Consider the following 18,429-nt stretch of genomic DNA (forward strand, 5'->3'; position numbering starts at 1 on the left):
TAGAAAGGAATTTAAAACCTTCCCTTTTAAACAAATCATAGCAAACAGACACTAATATACTGGCAGCCAGCTTCCCTGCTCCCTTTCATATTCCCACCCATTGTTCGTCTTCCTCATCATTACCCTTAATTTTTAAGGTAGGTCCTGATTGTAGGTCTGGGATGGTGTCCTCCCCAAGTTCCTACACATGCTCTATTACTGAGTTTCTTGGTTAACAGCACGTTAGAAAAAAAATCTAAATTAATAAATCAATGCTATTGTTGCAGCTAAAGTTCCAGGACAATTAAACTGTATTTTTTAAACAAAGTGTATACATTGCTCTTTGCTTTCGTCTCCAGAAGCTGCTACTTTGCTGGCCTCTGCCCAGAATTGTTTTTCCCATTCAGGTACTGTAAATTGAAAGTAGGAGCTCAGCAGGGTCCAGAGTACCTGCCCAACACCACCATACTGTATACCTCACTTTGACTGAAGGGCACTCCAGTAGACATAACTATATAGATTAATAGAGTTAACTGTAAATATGGTAGTCTCCAAAATAATTATTAAAAGTGAAATCGTCCACAGTAAGGACAAGTTTGAGAATCCTTGCTTTACATTTTACAAATCATGATTTATTATAAGAAATACAAAAACAAGTGTTACATCCTCATCATTTCTCTTCATGAAAAATGTAATTTGTATATTGAGAATACTGTATATAAATGATTTACAAAAGGATTTGACTATTGTTGAATTATCATTCTTAAAATCAATATGAATATTGCATTAGATACAATAGAGAGGATTTTTAAGATCCCAAGTTTGCATGCAAATAAAATGTACTGGGTGATAGTTATATAGACTGACACTTAAGCAAGCAAACTAAATTATATACATTCTAAATTAAAGGAGTATCATTTAAATGTAGTTTTGTCCCCTATTCAGTCACTTTTAGACTAAGCCCTCAAAAGACAAAACCACTATTCAGAACTACAGCACAATATCCCTTGATGGAGCTGGGGACTTCAAATGTGCAACCTATACTGTATGTACTTGATACATTAAAATAGATAGACAAGCACAAACTATAAGAGAACCAGACACTTCAAGGACGAAATAACACACAGACACACACACACACACACACACACACACACACACACACACACACACACACACACACACACACACACACACACACACACACACACACACACACACACACACACACACACAGAAACAGGTCATACAATTCACTGCCAGTTTTCCATGATTTGCTACAATTTAGCAAATTCTTTAAAGTTTACCATTAAATATCACACAAAAGTGTATTCTCTGTTTTATTTTGAGACAAGTAGAGGATAGTACGGTGATAGGTCTTTGAGTAGGCAGAAAGAAAGGTTTTTGTGATAGAAAATAACAAAATAGGGTAGAAGTTGTTCCTTAATGCATAACTGATATTTAAGAGAGTGCAAGCATTCAGGACCATTCCCATCCCATCTTCAGACAATTATAGGCACTCTTTTTAAACATGCGTTAGAGATTAAAGGTGTCACTTCTACTTGACTTGTGTTCTTTTTTGTGATTTTCTCCAGATAATCAAATAACTCAAAACTTTTAATTTAAGACATTATCAAAAGCTTTTCAATAAACATAATCTCAAACACTATAAAAAATGTTTATATATATATATATATAATGTATATATATACACACACACACACACACACACACACACACACACACACACACACACACACACACACACACACACACACACACACACACACACACACACACACACACACACACACACACACACACACCATACACATTTTAAGTTATGGTGCGTGTAAAAGGAGACAAGACACCTCCACCGTATAAAATGATCACTTGTGAGCACATCCTCATCTATTAGACAGGTCTGCAACCCTGCCTTTCACTATTATCACATAGCATACAGTGCTTCCACAGCAACAAGGGATTCTGGGAAATGACATGCAAATGAGCACACCATATCACCTTTTGCCTGAAATACATTCTTACATGGAATCCTTATTAGCTAATTCTAGTTGTTAACACAGCTTTTAAGCACAGCATGGGAATCAGATGCAAAGCCATAGAAACCACTCACAGACATGTTTCAACCTTAATGGGTCTCATCAGTGTTAGGTTGGTTATACTGGCTTTGCAATTTTCAAGGCAGTAGGATTTACCATATACATTTTAAATTATGGTGGGGGGAAAAGGCGACAAGAAACCTCCACCGTATAGCATATAGCAAATAAAAAGATCACTTGTGAGCACATTAACATGTCTTAGACAGGACTGCAACAAAGCCTTTCACCGTTATCACCCAGCATACAGTGCTTCCACTGCAAGGGATTCTGGAAAATGACATGCAAATGAGCACACTGTGTCACCTTTTGCCTGAAGTCCATTTTTACCTGGAACCCTTATAAGCAATTGCTCGCTGTTAACACAGCTTTTAAGCACAGCATGGGAATCAGATGACACGTGGTGACACAGTGACACAGTGACATTGTGTGCTCATTTGCATGTCATTTCTCTGTAGGTACATCCTACTGCCTTGAAAATTGCAAAGTCAGCATAACCAACCTTACACTGATGAGACCCACTAGGTTGAAACGTGTCTGTGAGTGGTTTCTCTGGCTTTGCATCTGATTCCCATGCGCTGTGTTGACAGCGAGCATTTGCTTATAAGGGTTACATGTAAAAAATGGATTTTAGGCAAAAGATGACATGGAGTGCTCATTTGCATGTTATTTCCCAGAATTCCCTGCTGCAGTGGAACCACTGTATACTATGTGATAATGGTGAAAGGCAGGGTTGCAGACCTGTCTAAGACATGTGAATGTGCTCACAAGTGATCTTTTTATTATATATATATATATATATATATATATATATATATATACATACATACACTGTATATCACAGAGTATGCACATTACCCGATGTTCATTTTTATTAAGTCATTAACTTAATTACTGAATTTGTGTGATACATTTAGGTTAAGATGATACGTTTTCTTGATGTAATATAAAAAATAAAAACAAGTTTCAAGAAAGCACTTTCTTTTCTATAAAACATTTATGCAAAGATAATTTTTTTTTACAATACATATCCATAGCAGTACCATCAAAAAGTACAATACAGGAGAAAAAAATAACAAAATCTACCATTCTTGTTGCAAACAATGTCAAACATACATAACATCTCCATATAAATTGTAAGAGAAATTGTCAATTTCCTCTATTGCATGACAATTCAAGAGTTTCCACTAGCAAAATAAGCATAGTGTTTGTTTTTTAATGTAGCAAGACATGAATTCTTATTCAACTATGAATCAAACATGAGTATTATAAAAGTGTTCTTAAAATGTGCCTCAAGGGGGAGCCTTTAGTTCTTCTTGCTGAACTGAGTGCTGATGCTGGGATTGCAAGTCATTCCAAGCTGGTGCTCTGAAGTTTAGTGATCCAGAAAATAAAATGTGATATATTTTTTCCTTGCATTGTAGTGAAATGAGTCATTGCATTGTTAAACCTCCATACTGATCTCATTCCTTGGGGTCTTTGCAATCCACAGTGCAGATTGGACTGGGCTGGTTTTTGACTGTTCTTTGCTACAAATGAAAAAATAAATAAATGAGACATTCTGAGAAATACTCTTTCTGCCGCATTTTCAGAAATAATGATCCAGTCATAATGAGGTACAGGAGATATGTGGTTAGAATTTTAAACTGTGCGGACATTGTTTATAGTTTGACTTACTACTGTATCATTAATATTAGATCAGAATTCTCTGAAAAATTACACCCTATTCTAGGCGCATTGGAATAAGAGGTTTATGCAATTTAGGAGATCTCATCTTCTGAGAAAAAAATGTTCACAAAGGAAGGCATTTGCCTACAGCTATGATGAACGTAGGGTAGCTTCATTCAAGCAGGCCATGAGTAAGGTTGCGCTTATAGTGCAGGCTACGGCAACAGCGATGCGACCATGTGACATCAGCCGTCATCGTTGTAATATTGATTCCTGCTTAGGGTGACCAGGGAGCAATGCAGAGAAGTGGCCGTGAGCGTTTTTCCCTCTTTGGCTGAACCGATCATGTGCTGCTGTTGTCAGGCGGCGATCGCCAAAAAAGTCAAAATCCTTTGACTACCGGCGATCGCGACCGGTCACTATGGGCACCCGCAAAGGACTGCATGTACTTGCTACGGCCCTGGACGATGTTGCAGTCGCTGTAGCTAACACTATAAGCGCAGCCTAAGTACAGTAGCATCAGTCAGCTTCATGTTTGCACACAAATGTCCCTGTTGTAACAGTGATACTTTGTAATAGAACATGCAATAGAATGTGAGAGTTCTACACAGTGTCAGACTGGCACATCTAGGAAATTCTGTACCAGAAGGTTAGCTTGAAGAGTCTGCCAGTTGGCACCTGAACCTGAACCTGATCTCGCCCTACCAGTTGGCATCTGAAGCTGGTAGCTGTAGCCACCATAGTTGGTGGTTGGAGCCTGTCCAGGAGGGGAGGAAGGGGTAGCCCGGCAGAGGGAAGGAGACTAACCAGCCAACACTGGATATCGAAGCCCACCTTCTTCGCCTGCTGGGGAGGCCATCCAGGGAATTCCCCTGTGGACCAGTTTGAACCTGGTTCTCTATAGATAGGTGCATACAAGAGTTGTTCTAATCTAGTTTTTAGCATTCAGGTACAAGCCACAAACTTAATTATGAAGAACAGTTATGTTACTGTCTAAACATCTAAAAACGTAAACCTTCTGCATGTGCATTTTGTATGTGCATTCAAGTCTGGTTTAAAGATGGAGAAAAGGATAATCTAAATGTCCCCTTTATTATATTACACAAGCTGTTTAATATAGCAGTCTAAACCTTATTGGTAATAACTTGACAAAATCAGAATAGGTTTGATACATGTAGATCTACCAGAAAGTTCTTTTTTTTTAATGATCTGTGGTGGAGAATTTATGGCATTGGATCCCAAAAGGTAGAATACTGTATCTGACTAAATACTTGATAACCCATTATTGCTACCGTATACAAGAAAACAAGAAAGCTAAGTTGCATACTCACACACCATGTAAGTATCAGCAGTTTAAATGTGGAATTATGTTTTAGAGAATTAAGAAATGTGTAATCTTTTTTGACTTTAGCGTACCCTGTATAGTGGAGGTTTTCAGTCACTCGTACACCTATCATAACCTCACAGTGTGTGTAGAGTAGAGAAAAATATCAATATAAAATAATAATAATAAACAATATTTTATCCATATCACTTTGAACTATGTAATATTTGCATTGTGACATTCATTGACTGAGCATTCAAATATTTCTAAATCCAAATTGTTCAAGATGCACGACAACAATGCTCTGCTGTTTAGTTTAGCCGTACTTGAGTAATCAATGTGCTTTATATGCTTTCCATACTTTTAATTATTTTTTAAAAGTACAATCCCTGGTAGCCAACTAAAAAACATTTTACAATGAATTTAAAAAAAATTATTGGCTTCCTTAAAAAAATTGAGTTCATGCTTAAAGAAAATATTTGGCAACTTCTGTTTATTTACATATTAAGTGCAAAACCTTTTCTTTGGAGCTTCTGAATGGGGTAGTGTTTGTCAATCAAGTGTTTTCTGTACTCTTGTCCCACCCTCTCAAAACCAAAGAGCAAATAATGGTAAGAGAGGGCACAGAGGGGATTTGCCTGCAAAACTTGTTGAACATACAGTACAGTGACATCGCACAAAAGGGAGTAACTAATGGACACGATCTCCACTCCCTACCCCCTCAAGTCTCAGATCATCATGTTTACAGACTAACTAATAAAAAAAATAAAACGTATAGTGTGCAATTGTGGCAAAAAAAAGTTATAAATCACTCAGATTTTTCCCCTTAAAAAGGTCACTGCCATCAGTACACTTTCTAGGAGGAAATGCCCCTTAAAATGAGAAAAATGTATGCATTATTTATATAGCTGCATTATTTAGTAGCAGAAGCAGAAATGTAGGAATCAGTTTTAGAGAGAGAAATAATTAATGCCACATTTGATCAATTGTGTGATATAAAATGAAGGACAAAATTAAAATAAACAATAAATTATTATTTTGTGATTACCAAGGGCATACATTTATTATTGGGGTGTATCCCGTTTATGTCATTAGTGCTTGTAATTGACAAGGCCTTTTTTTTTCTATTACTGTTTAGATTTCAAACACCCTTAGTCATACTTACTAAGTGGTGCTAACACTCCTATTCCAGAAGATGTCATGTGGAATAGCATCCCTTAGTAAATATGGTGCCGCGCACCACCACAATATTGAAGAGAGACAGGGTTACTATGAAAAAATATTACATTTATTGAAACATGGTAAAACGGAGGTCAAAAAATCACACTGACATGTTTCGTGCTGGGTGAATCAAAAGCGCCCAGCGTGAAACCTGTGTAGCCCTGGTAAGTTTATGGGCTATATTTCTACTCTCCTTCTGGCAGTAATCCCTGTGTAAGAGCAGGTCTGCCAGGAGTTATCATGGGTTTCCCCCACCTCAAGCACTTTCCCTGAGATAGTGAAGGGAGGTCACCTGACTCTGTGTCCAATCAAGAGGCACAGGGGCGGTGCCTGCTGAATCTACTTATGGCAGTGCAACTTCCTATTTAACGGAGAAGAGTCTAGTGAGTAGTGTGAGTGTGATGAGTAGAGCTGTTAGATATATAGGTGGACCAAGTACCTCTCACCCTGCATAGGGGGTGAGGGAAGAGCTAGCCCCACTCTGGGTGGTCCTTAGGCCCAGAGTGACGGCAGGGGACATCTTGAAGGAAGACAGCTGGCTGGCTGGCTATGTATAAACTGCATTGACTGCTACTGCTGAGAGGATAATAAAGAGCTGCTGCTATTTAAAGAGACAGTGTGTGAGACTGGAATCTCCTCACTGGGAGGGGATTCTGCAGTAGGGATTCCACCCCGTATCCCTGGGGCCTACTACAGATGGAGGTGCTGTACCATTAGAAGAGAACGAAGGCATCCACCCCAGAGACCTGTCCTGGTCCCCCATGTCACCGCGGGAGACTCAGGCCCTCCTGTTGCCAGCAGTTATGCACCACACTTAGACACGTAACCAGACCAAGGAACACCCTAGGGTACCCGATATGAGGTTGGGGGGGGGGGGGTCCATGGGCTACACCTGTCAGTGGGATTTTTTTACCTCCATTTTCCCATGTTTCGATAAATTGAATATTATTTTATTGTGACCCTCTCTCTCTTCAATATTTTGGTGGTGCCCCACAGCATCTTCTTGCTTCTCTGCAGTTTTCAGTATCACGCGGGCCTGCACACCGATATGAACTCTGCAAGTGACTGAAGTTTTTTATTCCCCTTACCAGAGGACTCTCAACATGGCAGAAATTGAGTTTTTGTGAGTATTTACGCATTATTTTGGGCTGAGTCTCTTGACTATTAAAGTTACTGTAGAGAGGAAATCTTGTATGTCATTCAATGTGCCTGGCTACTACATATTCTCATAGAGAAAGAGCAGGTAGGTGTCATCCTCATTCTATAACCAGCCCTCACATGTATTATTGCTTTATGGACGCTTTGCAAAAGAGCACATCTTTTTATGATTACTCATTCATATAAGGAAAGAGGAGGAATATTTGACACCATATCTCTTCTTTCATCAATCTGTGTATCTCTGTACCCTTTTGAACCCCAGCAACCCCCCCCCCTTTTTTTTAAGGGACTTGTACATGTTAGTAAATATGGACCTAAATATTAGAAATAAGTACAGTACGTTGAAACAAATCTATGTACCCAGCTGGGATGTTAACATTTTGCAAGAAGATTAAATGAGTAAACGGGTGGTTTTACCTTTTATGCAACATCTGGAAACAGCAGGTTCCAAAAGCTACCAATATCAGCAAAAGTAATGGGATGGTGGGTATAATAACATAAATTAAATTTGGCATTATACCTAAAGGAAAAGAAAAAAAGCATACAGCAAGCAATTGAAATATTGTGTTATCTTGTTTACTACTCTATTAAGTATTACATGTTTATGTTTGCTTCATATATCTAATTTTCTTTGCTTAAACAACTGTATAATTATATTATATTTATACTGGCCTCTAAAACCATCGATGATTAATCCAAGATCAGCTGTTAGCATGATCAGGACCCAAATTACTACCTCGAGATACAGTGCACTCAGATGCTTTTCTTCAACTTGACAGCCATATTACGGCTGTATTTATTGCATGCGTTAATTTTTATTGGAAAATGAGGTAAGCAGTCCTCCTACACCAATGAATCTTAGCTGATCTATTTCAAGTTAATAAAAACAAATTACCTGCTTCTGAATAAACTACATGAGAAGAATCCTCTGGCTTGCTTGTTGCAAACATTTTTTCTGTTGTTACAGTAGAAAAGGACTCTAAAAATCACAAGACATTTCAGTTATACATACTGTATTGTAAGTTTTGTACGTGTGGGTTTGTTAGTATTTGTGATGTCTGGATAGTTTCAATGTCAGAATTTAGCTGTGAAAAATTGGATCCAAGGGATCGCACAGTATATTGCATTACATCTGGAGACTAAAATATAAGCAGTGGTGCTTTTAAAGACAAGTCAAATTTCACAGTCATGCACACATATTGTCCTCAATTGGGTTATCTGTACATAATTATATCCTACCATACTGTAAATGTATCTTTTTTTTTGCCCTTCAAATAATAAATCACTGAACATTTGCAGTCCAACTTCAATGTTTAAGTTACTTACCATATTCTGGCACTGCTCTGTCTCCTAATTCTTTCTCCAGGATGCTTTCTGATAAAGAAAAATAGCCCAGAAGTGCAAAATGTAATTAGCTGAATAAAACAATATAAACTGATAGAAACACTTACACATGCGATTACATCAATAAATGTGCTTTAAATAAATACTACAGGAATTCATATATTTCCCAACCATGTTACTTTACGCCTGATTTTTGAGCTGCTCTAAAGCTTAGTTGAGTTTAATAAATATTGTTTTGGACCTTTTAGATTTGCATACATTGGGACTTAATCACAGACACGATAGCGGAAACAAATTAGTACTGGTACTGCCATTTTGTCCTCCTTTCTTCCACAACTGTCCATATTATACAACTAAGACGTTGAAAAACATACTTACTCCCCTTTTTTAAAGTACCCCTCAGTTTTGCTTTGATAATAAAGGACAAGATGGAGTGTTAATGTATCTCTGGCACACCTGTCCTTGCAGGGTCTTCGTAAGGTATGTGTAGTTGACTCAGGTCAAAATTTGATACCTCTTTCCTTTTAATTTTTATTGGAATGTGATCCTTTATGGAAGCCCAGCAATACATTGGTTAAGTGAATGCTGATAATTTCAAGAGTGATACTTAGGCTATATTCATCCCTTACTGGGGTTATTCATTAAACTGTGACAGTCCCGCTGTATCACTAAACCTGCATTCAATTTAAGTGATAGTGTTGATTGTATCACGGAAACCTCCATTCAAGTCAAGACCTCTGATCACCACTTTCGCAGTTTAATAATAAAATGTAAAAAAAACCTATGGGTGATGTCATTACTGGGATTTAGAATCTGAGGACATACAATTCCACTACATGATAATGCCCTTAGTGTAGAAAGTTGGTGAACAGACAATTAATACAAAAAGAAATTCTTGTGGCACATACAGTACATTCAGGTATTAAAAGGGGAATAAAAGGAAGGGAAGGGCAGAAAAAAAAAGAAAAGGAGAAAACAATAATGTGACATGGTGTTGATGATGAGACAATCACATAGACATGGTGAGTATTCTACTCGCATTCCGTTTCTTTCTTTTCAAGCCTTTAGAATAAGATTCTTAGGCCTCGGATATAGTACAGGTGCGCACGACGGAGTGCATGACATCACGTGCGCCTGTACTAGAAGCAATCCGTGGCCTGTATGATTGCGCGATGGGGGGCGCGACGAGGACGTGCCAGGGGGGAATGCCAATCACCTCACGTGAGCGGTTCGCTCTCTTTGGTAAACCGCGCACGTGACTCGGCCATCATGCGGAAAATTCAAAGAAATTTGTCTTGCAAAGTATCGGTCGCCTGTCGCTCTCTCATGCGCATTGCCTTCCGGCATTTTTATTTCAGCATGCGGAACATCGCTCGCGCCATTGCCCATACTGTTGACCCGGTCTTAATGAGGTATATTTTTTCTTTTCTTCTGTTGTTATATTCACTCTACGTGGTCATATATCTGTGTCTTCTTACGTTAATAAACCTTTTAATAAAGACATAAAACCTTGCATAATATAATACTGTTTTGATATAAAGTAAAAACTGAAGGATATTGCACTCACAAACACTACTCTTGGTTGTTTTGCATGGAAAAGTCAGAGTTGCTGATCATTAGATATGGCTCTCCACACTTCCCTCTGTTATAGCAGTCAATGAGTCAGGATTTTGGGCAGTCGGCATCCCATTTCTGCTCTTCATAAGCCTCAAATCCAAAGGAGGCACTCCACACCTCTCAAAAGCTCCCCGTTGTCATTTCTCAATCGACAAAGAGAGGGGAATCTGTCATTCGCGCAGCATCTCTGGTGGCTTTGAAATGCTTTCTTTGGTGTTGTTGTTTGTGAAGTGCAGCAATGGGACGCCGACTGCCCGAAATTCTGAAGGATGATACTCTATCACTGAACGATGAACGAAGAGTGGAAGAGCCATATCCAGTGATCAGGAACTCTGACTTTTCCATGCATAAAAACCAAGAGTGTTTGTGAGTGAAATCATAAATTTTTTACGTTATATTAAAACAGTATTATAGATGTAGCCAGGTACCCTCCGGTCTCCCCGCGCTTCCGTTTCCCTTGGAGTCAGCGTGTGTATCCATTCCTGCAGAGAGCAGCACAGTGCGGCGTGGGATCACTGTGCGGTGTTGCTGTGTTCCAAGGATTATCCTGATCAGGAGCAGTGATCAGGGAGGTAGTATAATAAGTGCACCAATGGGCCCCAACACAGGGAAGCGCTGTCCCTCACACTCACACTAACTTCATAGCTGGTGGACACTGAGAGGTTAAGTGCCCTGGCACATTGGTACACCAAGGACTAAGGTGATACCAGGACTGACACTAAAGTGATGCAATCATTTACATATGTGTGTTGATGTGATGCTGTGCATGCAGAGGAATGCCATGCTGCTTAAGTATTAAGGGTTATGCAAAGGTTATTATTATTCTGCTTAGTAAATACTGTTTTATCCAATTGCGTGTGGTTATTGTATATATTGGTTCCGATAAGGGAAAACTCCCACCACGTTGGGATCACTCATCAGTGGAGGCGCTGCACCGAGTGTAAGTATACCCCAGGCTCCCAGTGGCGGAGGCTCAGGCCTCTTGTTAGCCTCACAGGTGACAGCAGCATCAGTAGTATAGTACCCCAGGGGTACAAGGGCTACATTTGGAGGCGCTGCTGAGAGTCAAAACTGGGGTGCCCAAACTCAATTAAAAAAAAAGTCGTTAGATTACACGTTACCTTCCCGCCAAGAGGTGTACACGTGGGCGGTAAAAGGCAAGTCCCCCCCTCATAAACCCTTGCTGTAGAACAAGTTCCCGCCAATGCCTCATCCTATGAACTATGTTTAATCCTAATGCAGTATTCAGGCTTAGAAGATTCCAGAATCTTGGGTCGCCTCTCCGACCCTGACGGATCATGGTGCACAGTACTAATCACTGGAGGATGTGAATTGTCTGCAGAGCAAGGCCCATCCAACTTGCGGTTCCCCGGGTCCCTCAGCTCAGGGTGTCCTGTTATCTATCCTCAAATGCCGATTAAACTTGAACCCTGTAGCCCGATTACAGACTTGCTAGAGACTAGTATGCGCATGTCCCCGTCCCCACCGGAAAGTATATGAGGGGATGAGGTCAGTGTATCATCCTGTGCTAATTGTCGCTCAAGTAGGCGGAGCTCCAGCCCCAACTTCAGACCCAGTAGAATGGGAGAAATCCAATTACTAGCCCAGGCCATACAACAATTGGGTGGGCCCAAGCATGAATACCCTCCCCCGCAGCCATACCGCAAGTTAAAGATCTTTTCAGGGTAAAACCTACTCCCACCGGCAAAGAGGCTTTTGATGTTTGGAAGGAATATGTTTCACAGGTACTGGAAGAATGGACCTGTCCTGATGCGGTGAAAAGACAACGAATCATGGAGTGCCTATGCCAGCCTGCGTCCACTACCATCAAGATGTATAAAGATCAGCATACTGAGGTTACAGCACATCAGATGATGGAGTCTCTTACCCGGGCATACGGTAAGGAAGATGATGTGAGTGAGTTATGGACTAAGTATTACAATCTCAGCCAGAAAGAGGGGGAAGAACTATCAGAGTTCATACAACGGATCCAATTGATCTTGTGGGATCTACGTTCCCGCCAAGTCATCAAGGCCTCAGAAGTGAATGAGTAAAGGCACACTCAGTTCCTGCGGGGAGCCATACCCACTCATCATATCATAGTAATGATCAGATGCACTCTACAGAAGGGGGACCCCCCTACTCTAGAAGACCTACTAGACGAGGTGAAGAGTCATGAGGCCTATACTAGGTTGCATACGCCCAAGAAGGCTAAAGACCTTCGCAAGGATGAGACCAAAGAAGCAACAGTGCCCAAAGCAAAGGGAAGCAAGAGCGGTAAGGCTACGGCCACCCCGGAGGTGCCTGGGTCCGCTCCCAGGTCACCTGGCAAGTCCGAGTCCCCGCCCAGACTTCCGTTGCTTCAACTGTGGCGAGAAGGGCCATGTTGTAAGGAGCTGTCAGCACCCCAAGCAGCCCACTAAGGTCCAGACCTACACCGTAAAAGTGCGGAAGGCACTCTCGTCCTTACCAGCCATACCCAAGGATGTTGGTGAAGAGTCTGAGAGGTCTCCCCCAGAAGAGACTCCTCAACCAGATGCCTATAAGTCACACCCCATGCTGGTGGAAGCCTTGGTTTGCCCGGAGGCTCGAGAACATCCCAGTGCCCCCATCATATTTGGCACGAATGCAGATATAGTGAGGTCAGTGATTCGCTCATTCCTGCAAGAAGCCGGGGAGCTACCATTGTCATCCCCGAATATAGCCCCTGGCCTACGGGAAGATTGCTATAGGGTGGCGTATGAAGAAGAGTATGGTGATATTTTTAATCTGGAGCTAGGGTTATTGGAGATTCTACCAGGAGGAGTGAGGCGTGTGACGGCGCTGATCAAGTACCTCAGCCGCCACGAAAATGACAGATACTTTTCGTTAGAGACTCTTCCCGAATCTGAGCTTCATTGGGGCTACCAAATGATACCTGAAGTACGGGAGTGGACATCTAACATCCCCTGGAAGATTACGGTGTCTATCCAGAACATATCTCTACATACGGTGCCACTTGAAGTAGGACAAAGGCTGGGTAGAATTTATCCTGATGACCGTGTGGACAACACAGTGACAGTCCACGCTGCCCGGGTGGGAAAAGAACTTGAGGCACTACAATTTGACTTCTGAGAGTCTCCCCTGGAGGAAGAATGGAAGGAGAGGCTATGTGCTCAGTTGAGAGAGAGACGAGAGTGTTCTCTAGTAGTGAGATGGACGTGGGATGCAGCAGAAGCGCTCAGCACACGATTCGTCTGAATGATGACACTCTGTTTAGGGAAAGGTCTCGCCGTATAGCTCCTTGAAACGTGGAGGATGTGCGATGTGTCCTGAACGAGATGAGACGGCCGGTATAGTGACTGAATCTCGAAGTCCCTATGCCTCGCCGATTGTGGTGGTACGAAAACGAAAGCAAAATGGGTCTGTTTGATTATGCGTGGAGTACAGAACTTTGAACAGACATACTGTGCCTGACCAATACACGCTACTACGAATAGAGGAAATCCTCAGCGCATTGTCCGGAAGCCAGTGGTTTAGCGTGTTGGACCTTCGATCTTGGTATTATCAGATTCCTATTAGCTTGGCTGACCAAGAGAAGACGGCGTTCGTCTGTCCTTTGGGATTTTATCAGTTCACTCGGATGCCCCAAGGTATCTGCGGTGCCCTGGCCACCTTCCAATGGCTTATAGAGAAGACGATTGGAGATATGTGTCCTCGGTAGTGTCTGGTCTACTTAGACGACATAATTGTGTTCGGAACAACCCTCGAAGAACATGAGATTCGGCTGATGAAAGTGCTGGATCGATTAGGTAAAGAAGGCCTGAAGCTCTCATTGGACAAGTGCCGTTTCTGTCGGACATCGATCACTTATGTGGGCCATATAGTGTCTGTAGATGGAGTGGCCACTGACCCGGCTAAGGTAGAGGTGGTGGTGAATTGGCAAAGACCTGAGAATGTGATGGAGCTGAGGTCCTTTCTCGGGTTCTGCGGATACTACCGGCAGTTTGTGGATGGGTACTCTAAGAAGGCGGCTGCACTGAACAACCTGCTGAAGGTCTATCCGGAGGAACCCAAGCAGAAAAAGACCACTCCGAGAACACCCTTCGGGGATCGGTGGACATCCGCTTGTGAAGAAGCATTTAATGGATGAAGAAGAGTTTGACGGAGGCTCCCGTTCTAGCCTATGCTGACCCGGAAAAGCCTTACATTCTGCACGTGGATGCCAGCCTCAACGGATTGGGAGTAGTGCTACACCAGAAGTACCCAACTGGGCTTCGCCCTCTGGCCTATGCAAGTAGAAGTTTGACTCCCAGTGAAAAAACTATCCAGTTCACAAGTTGGAGTTTCTTGCCCTCAAATGGGCCATATCTGAAAAACTACATGACTACCTATACGGGGTCACCTTCGAAGTCTGAACGGACAACAATCCGCTGATCTATGTACAAACCACTGCCAAATTAGATGCGACCGGTCATAGATGGTTGGCTACCCTCGCCAATTACCAGTTTTGTCTGAAATATAAGCCTTGACCTCTCAATATAGGAGCTGATGCCCTATCTAGAAGATCGGGACTGGGTGAGACATCCGACGATGGTCCTTGGGAATAAATCCCAGGACCAGGGATGAGAGCTATGTGTTCCACTGCTGCAATTGTAAACGATCGAGTGGCATTCTCTGAGCTGAGAGTCGCGGAATCTTTAGGGTGTCGACCTCAAGCCCTTCCAGAAGCTTACTGCCACCCGGATGGCATGGGTCTAACCCAAAATGTTATCTTCACTTGGAAAGAACTGGTACTCGCACAGACACATGATCCTGCGGCAAAGGCTGTCCGAGAGACTCTACACAAAAATGATTCTTCACGAGTGAAACGGGCTCCTCCCGATGATGTGAGCCTCCTCATGAGAGAATGGGATAAGTTTGAGATGGATAACGGCCTACTCTATAGGGTTGTTCAATTCCACAATCATCCTGACCGTCGACAACTATTTCTACCCCGGCGTATGCAAGGTCTCATTTTAAGATCACTACATGATTATCATGGACATTTGGGGTCGGATAAGACCTTGGGTTTAGTGCGAGACCAGTTCTTCTGGCCTAGAATACGGGAGTCAATTGAACAACACTGCAGGAAATGTCTACGGTGCATTCATAGGAAGACACTTCCCACCCGTGCTGCCCCAATGGGCCATCTCAAAAGCTCCGGGCCTATGGATTTAGTATGTATGGACTTTTTGAGCATAGAGCCAGATTCGAAAGGTGTAGGAAATGTGCTAGTAGTGACAGATCACTACACTCGATACGCTCAAGCCTTTCCCACGAAAGATCAGAAAGCTACCACAGTGGACATGCTAGGCACTCTGAAAGATTCCCAAAAAGGAGAATGGAGTAAACATGTGGAGGCCTTGGTGCATGCCTACAATTGCACTAGGCACGAGTCCACAGGGTACACAGCATACTTCATGATGTTTGGGAGAGAAGCCAGACTGCCGATCGACATCCGCCTACGGGTATCCTACCGATGGTGTACCCAATATGGCTCATTATCGATATGTGAAGAGACTCCAGGAAAGTTTGCACCGTGCCTATCAGTTAGCCGAAAGAGCCACCGCTAGACTGAACACCAATAACAAAAGGAAGTATGACCACAAAGAACGCTATCAAGAGCTCCAACTGGGAGACGCAGTTCTCGTACGCAACTTAGGGATTCCCGACAAGCACAAATTAGCTGATCACTGGAGAGAGAGACCTTTCCAAGTAGAGTCCCAAATGCCGGGCCTCCCTGTCTATCGCAAACGTGACGTTATTGGCAGGGTAAAGGTCTGGCACCGAAACCATTTGTTACCTATCCCACAACTGGGAAAAAGTGAAACAGAAACAGTGGTAAATGACAGTGAGCCTGAAGAGTCTACCGAGAATTCAGGGTCTACAGATGAAACGATTCAAGATCCTGTGGAGGGAACATCCAACAGAGATTGGTGGGCACCTCCCATAGGAGCAACGGGTAATGGGCCTGCTATTCAAGAACCATCATCAGGAAATTCACCAAGTAATCAACCGTTAAATCCTAACAGTACAAGTTTTGTGCTACCCAGAGACAATGTTCAATCACAAAGAGATTTTTCCCATACTGGTTCACCCTCTGCCAGAGAGTCCAGGCCTCAAGCCTACGATCGCCTCTCTCAAGATGAAGAAATGGAGACTGAGACTCGCAGGAGCCAGCGAATGAGACGCCCTCCCACTAGAGTGGCTTATGATTCACTAGGGGCACCTCACTATGAGTCTCAGCAGCAAGCTAAAGCCAAGCTAGCCTCTGTGATCAAAATGTTTGTAGAAATGTACAATCTCGTTTAGAGTGATCGTTAAGTTGTACTCAGGAACTGCATTTTTATTATATAATGTTGTTATGCATGTTTTAGTTCAAGTGGGGAGGTTGATGTTTTCACCAGGGGGAGGATGTAGCCAGGTACCCTCCGGTCTCCCCGCGCTTCCTTTACCCCCCCTCTACTTACCCTCAGAGATGTGCTAATTAAGGTCCCATCATTCTAGGAAATATGGGGAAAGAGTTATAAGACATGTTATACTCTGATGCATTTTTAACTAAAAAAAAAAATTTTTTGCCAGCAGAAATATTAGAGTTGATGGATGCGTGGGAGTTAAGGACACACCCACAGAAGGGGGAGCACATCTTGTGAGAGACAAAAAGTTAGGATAAAAACTATTAATTTGTATTATAAAACTACTGTACAATTCAACAAGAGGTGTGTTTTATGCCAAAAAGACACTTACATTCTCATATTCCAAACTCCAAAGTTTGGAAACCTCCAAAACCTCTTTTGGGAGGGAATTGATGTTGTGCATTGGTAATGTATAGGTTCTATATTTTACCATTTTATTTTATTAAACAGTCTGCATTTACTATATTGTATGATTGTTGTTATATAATTTATTTCTGTAACTAAGCACTGTACTATTTTTGTATATTAAATATAACATATAATAAGTAGAGTCTCTGGTCTCTAAATGAATCTAACATCTTTTGACGAGAGTAACCGCATTTTAGGACACCTTTTGTTACAATAGGTTTTTGTGTGTTAATCATATTTTTTTCCCTAGTAAACAGGGGGCCAGGGACACTGAAGGTAAGTCTGAAACTATCCTTGGTGGTGGCAGTGTATTGCGGTGTGGGGTGATGGATTGGGGTATATAGCTCATTTTAGGGATCCCGCTGGATAGCTGGAGGTATTAACCCTTGTCTAATACACAAGTCACGTGCTCACAGGTGTGTTGTTCAGGACACTCTCCTTTAAGTCTCCTGGTATAGGATGCTGTAGGTCAACCAGTAGTTAAAGTGTTAATAGTACTACTTTTTTTTATTTACATGCCTGTACTTACTGTTGCACTTTATTTTAGTAGCAAGTATGATTTTATTTTATTTTTTAAGACTTTCTCCCTTTCTGCTTTTATATGATTCTTTAGACCGTATTTTTGATATGCAGGCTAAAGAAATATGCCCAAGTTTTTAACAAATGTCCATTCACACCCCGAAGCAACAATGTTTTACTATATCATCACACAGGTTGCAAGGAGAATAGTTATGTTGCACAGCCAAATTAAAAAAAAAATATATGATAAAGAATAAAATGATAAAGAAGATACATTAAGGTTGGTAAAAAAAGGAAAAAGTGTCTGTTTTGCACATTACAAGCTTAATAATGCATTTAGTGGCAGTAAAATAAACTGTTTTGTTTTGTTAGAACTTGAACATAGCTTGTCATTCAGAAAATTACTGCATTTTCCTATTTTTTAAAACATGTGAAAATGTCTGTGCATATTCTGGAAAAAGGAGCAAAATATTCAGATCTTCTTTGGGTCGGAATTATTAAATGTAATTTATTTTGGATAAAAAATATAATGTTCAGTGATAGTAAAATTCAATTTATTTTTGTCAAGCTATCACTGTATTTTCAAAAGTTAATTGTATGCAAAAAAATTATAGTTAGTGCATTATCAGAAGGTGTG

The 18,429-nt window shown here is 41.4% G+C and overlaps 1 protein-coding gene across 1 annotated transcript in view; it reads right to left on the reverse strand.

The window, feature by feature from the left end:
* Nucleotides 1-3,167: 3,167 nt before the first annotated feature.
* CHODL (chondrolectin) overlaps nucleotides 3,168-18,429 on the reverse strand; it is a 97,996-nt gene continuing 82,734 nt past the window's right edge. Inside the window, exons 4-7 of the mRNA XM_075593957.1 lie at nucleotides 8,794-8,841; nucleotides 8,363-8,446; nucleotides 7,885-7,987; nucleotides 3,168-3,625 (exon numbers count right to left, since the gene is read on the reverse strand). Coding sequence (XP_075450072.1) covers nucleotides 3,541-3,625; nucleotides 7,885-7,987; nucleotides 8,363-8,446; nucleotides 8,794-8,841 — 320 coding nt within the window. The 3' untranslated portion in view covers nucleotides 3,168-3,540. The remainder of the gene's footprint in view (nucleotides 3,626-7,884; nucleotides 7,988-8,362; nucleotides 8,447-8,793; nucleotides 8,842-18,429) is intronic.

The sequence above is a fragment of the Ascaphus truei genome, chromosome 3 (assembly GCF_040206685.1).
Source record: "Ascaphus truei isolate aAscTru1 chromosome 3, aAscTru1.hap1, whole genome shotgun sequence".
Taxonomy (NCBI): Eukaryota; Metazoa; Chordata; class Amphibia; order Anura; family Ascaphidae; genus Ascaphus; species Ascaphus truei.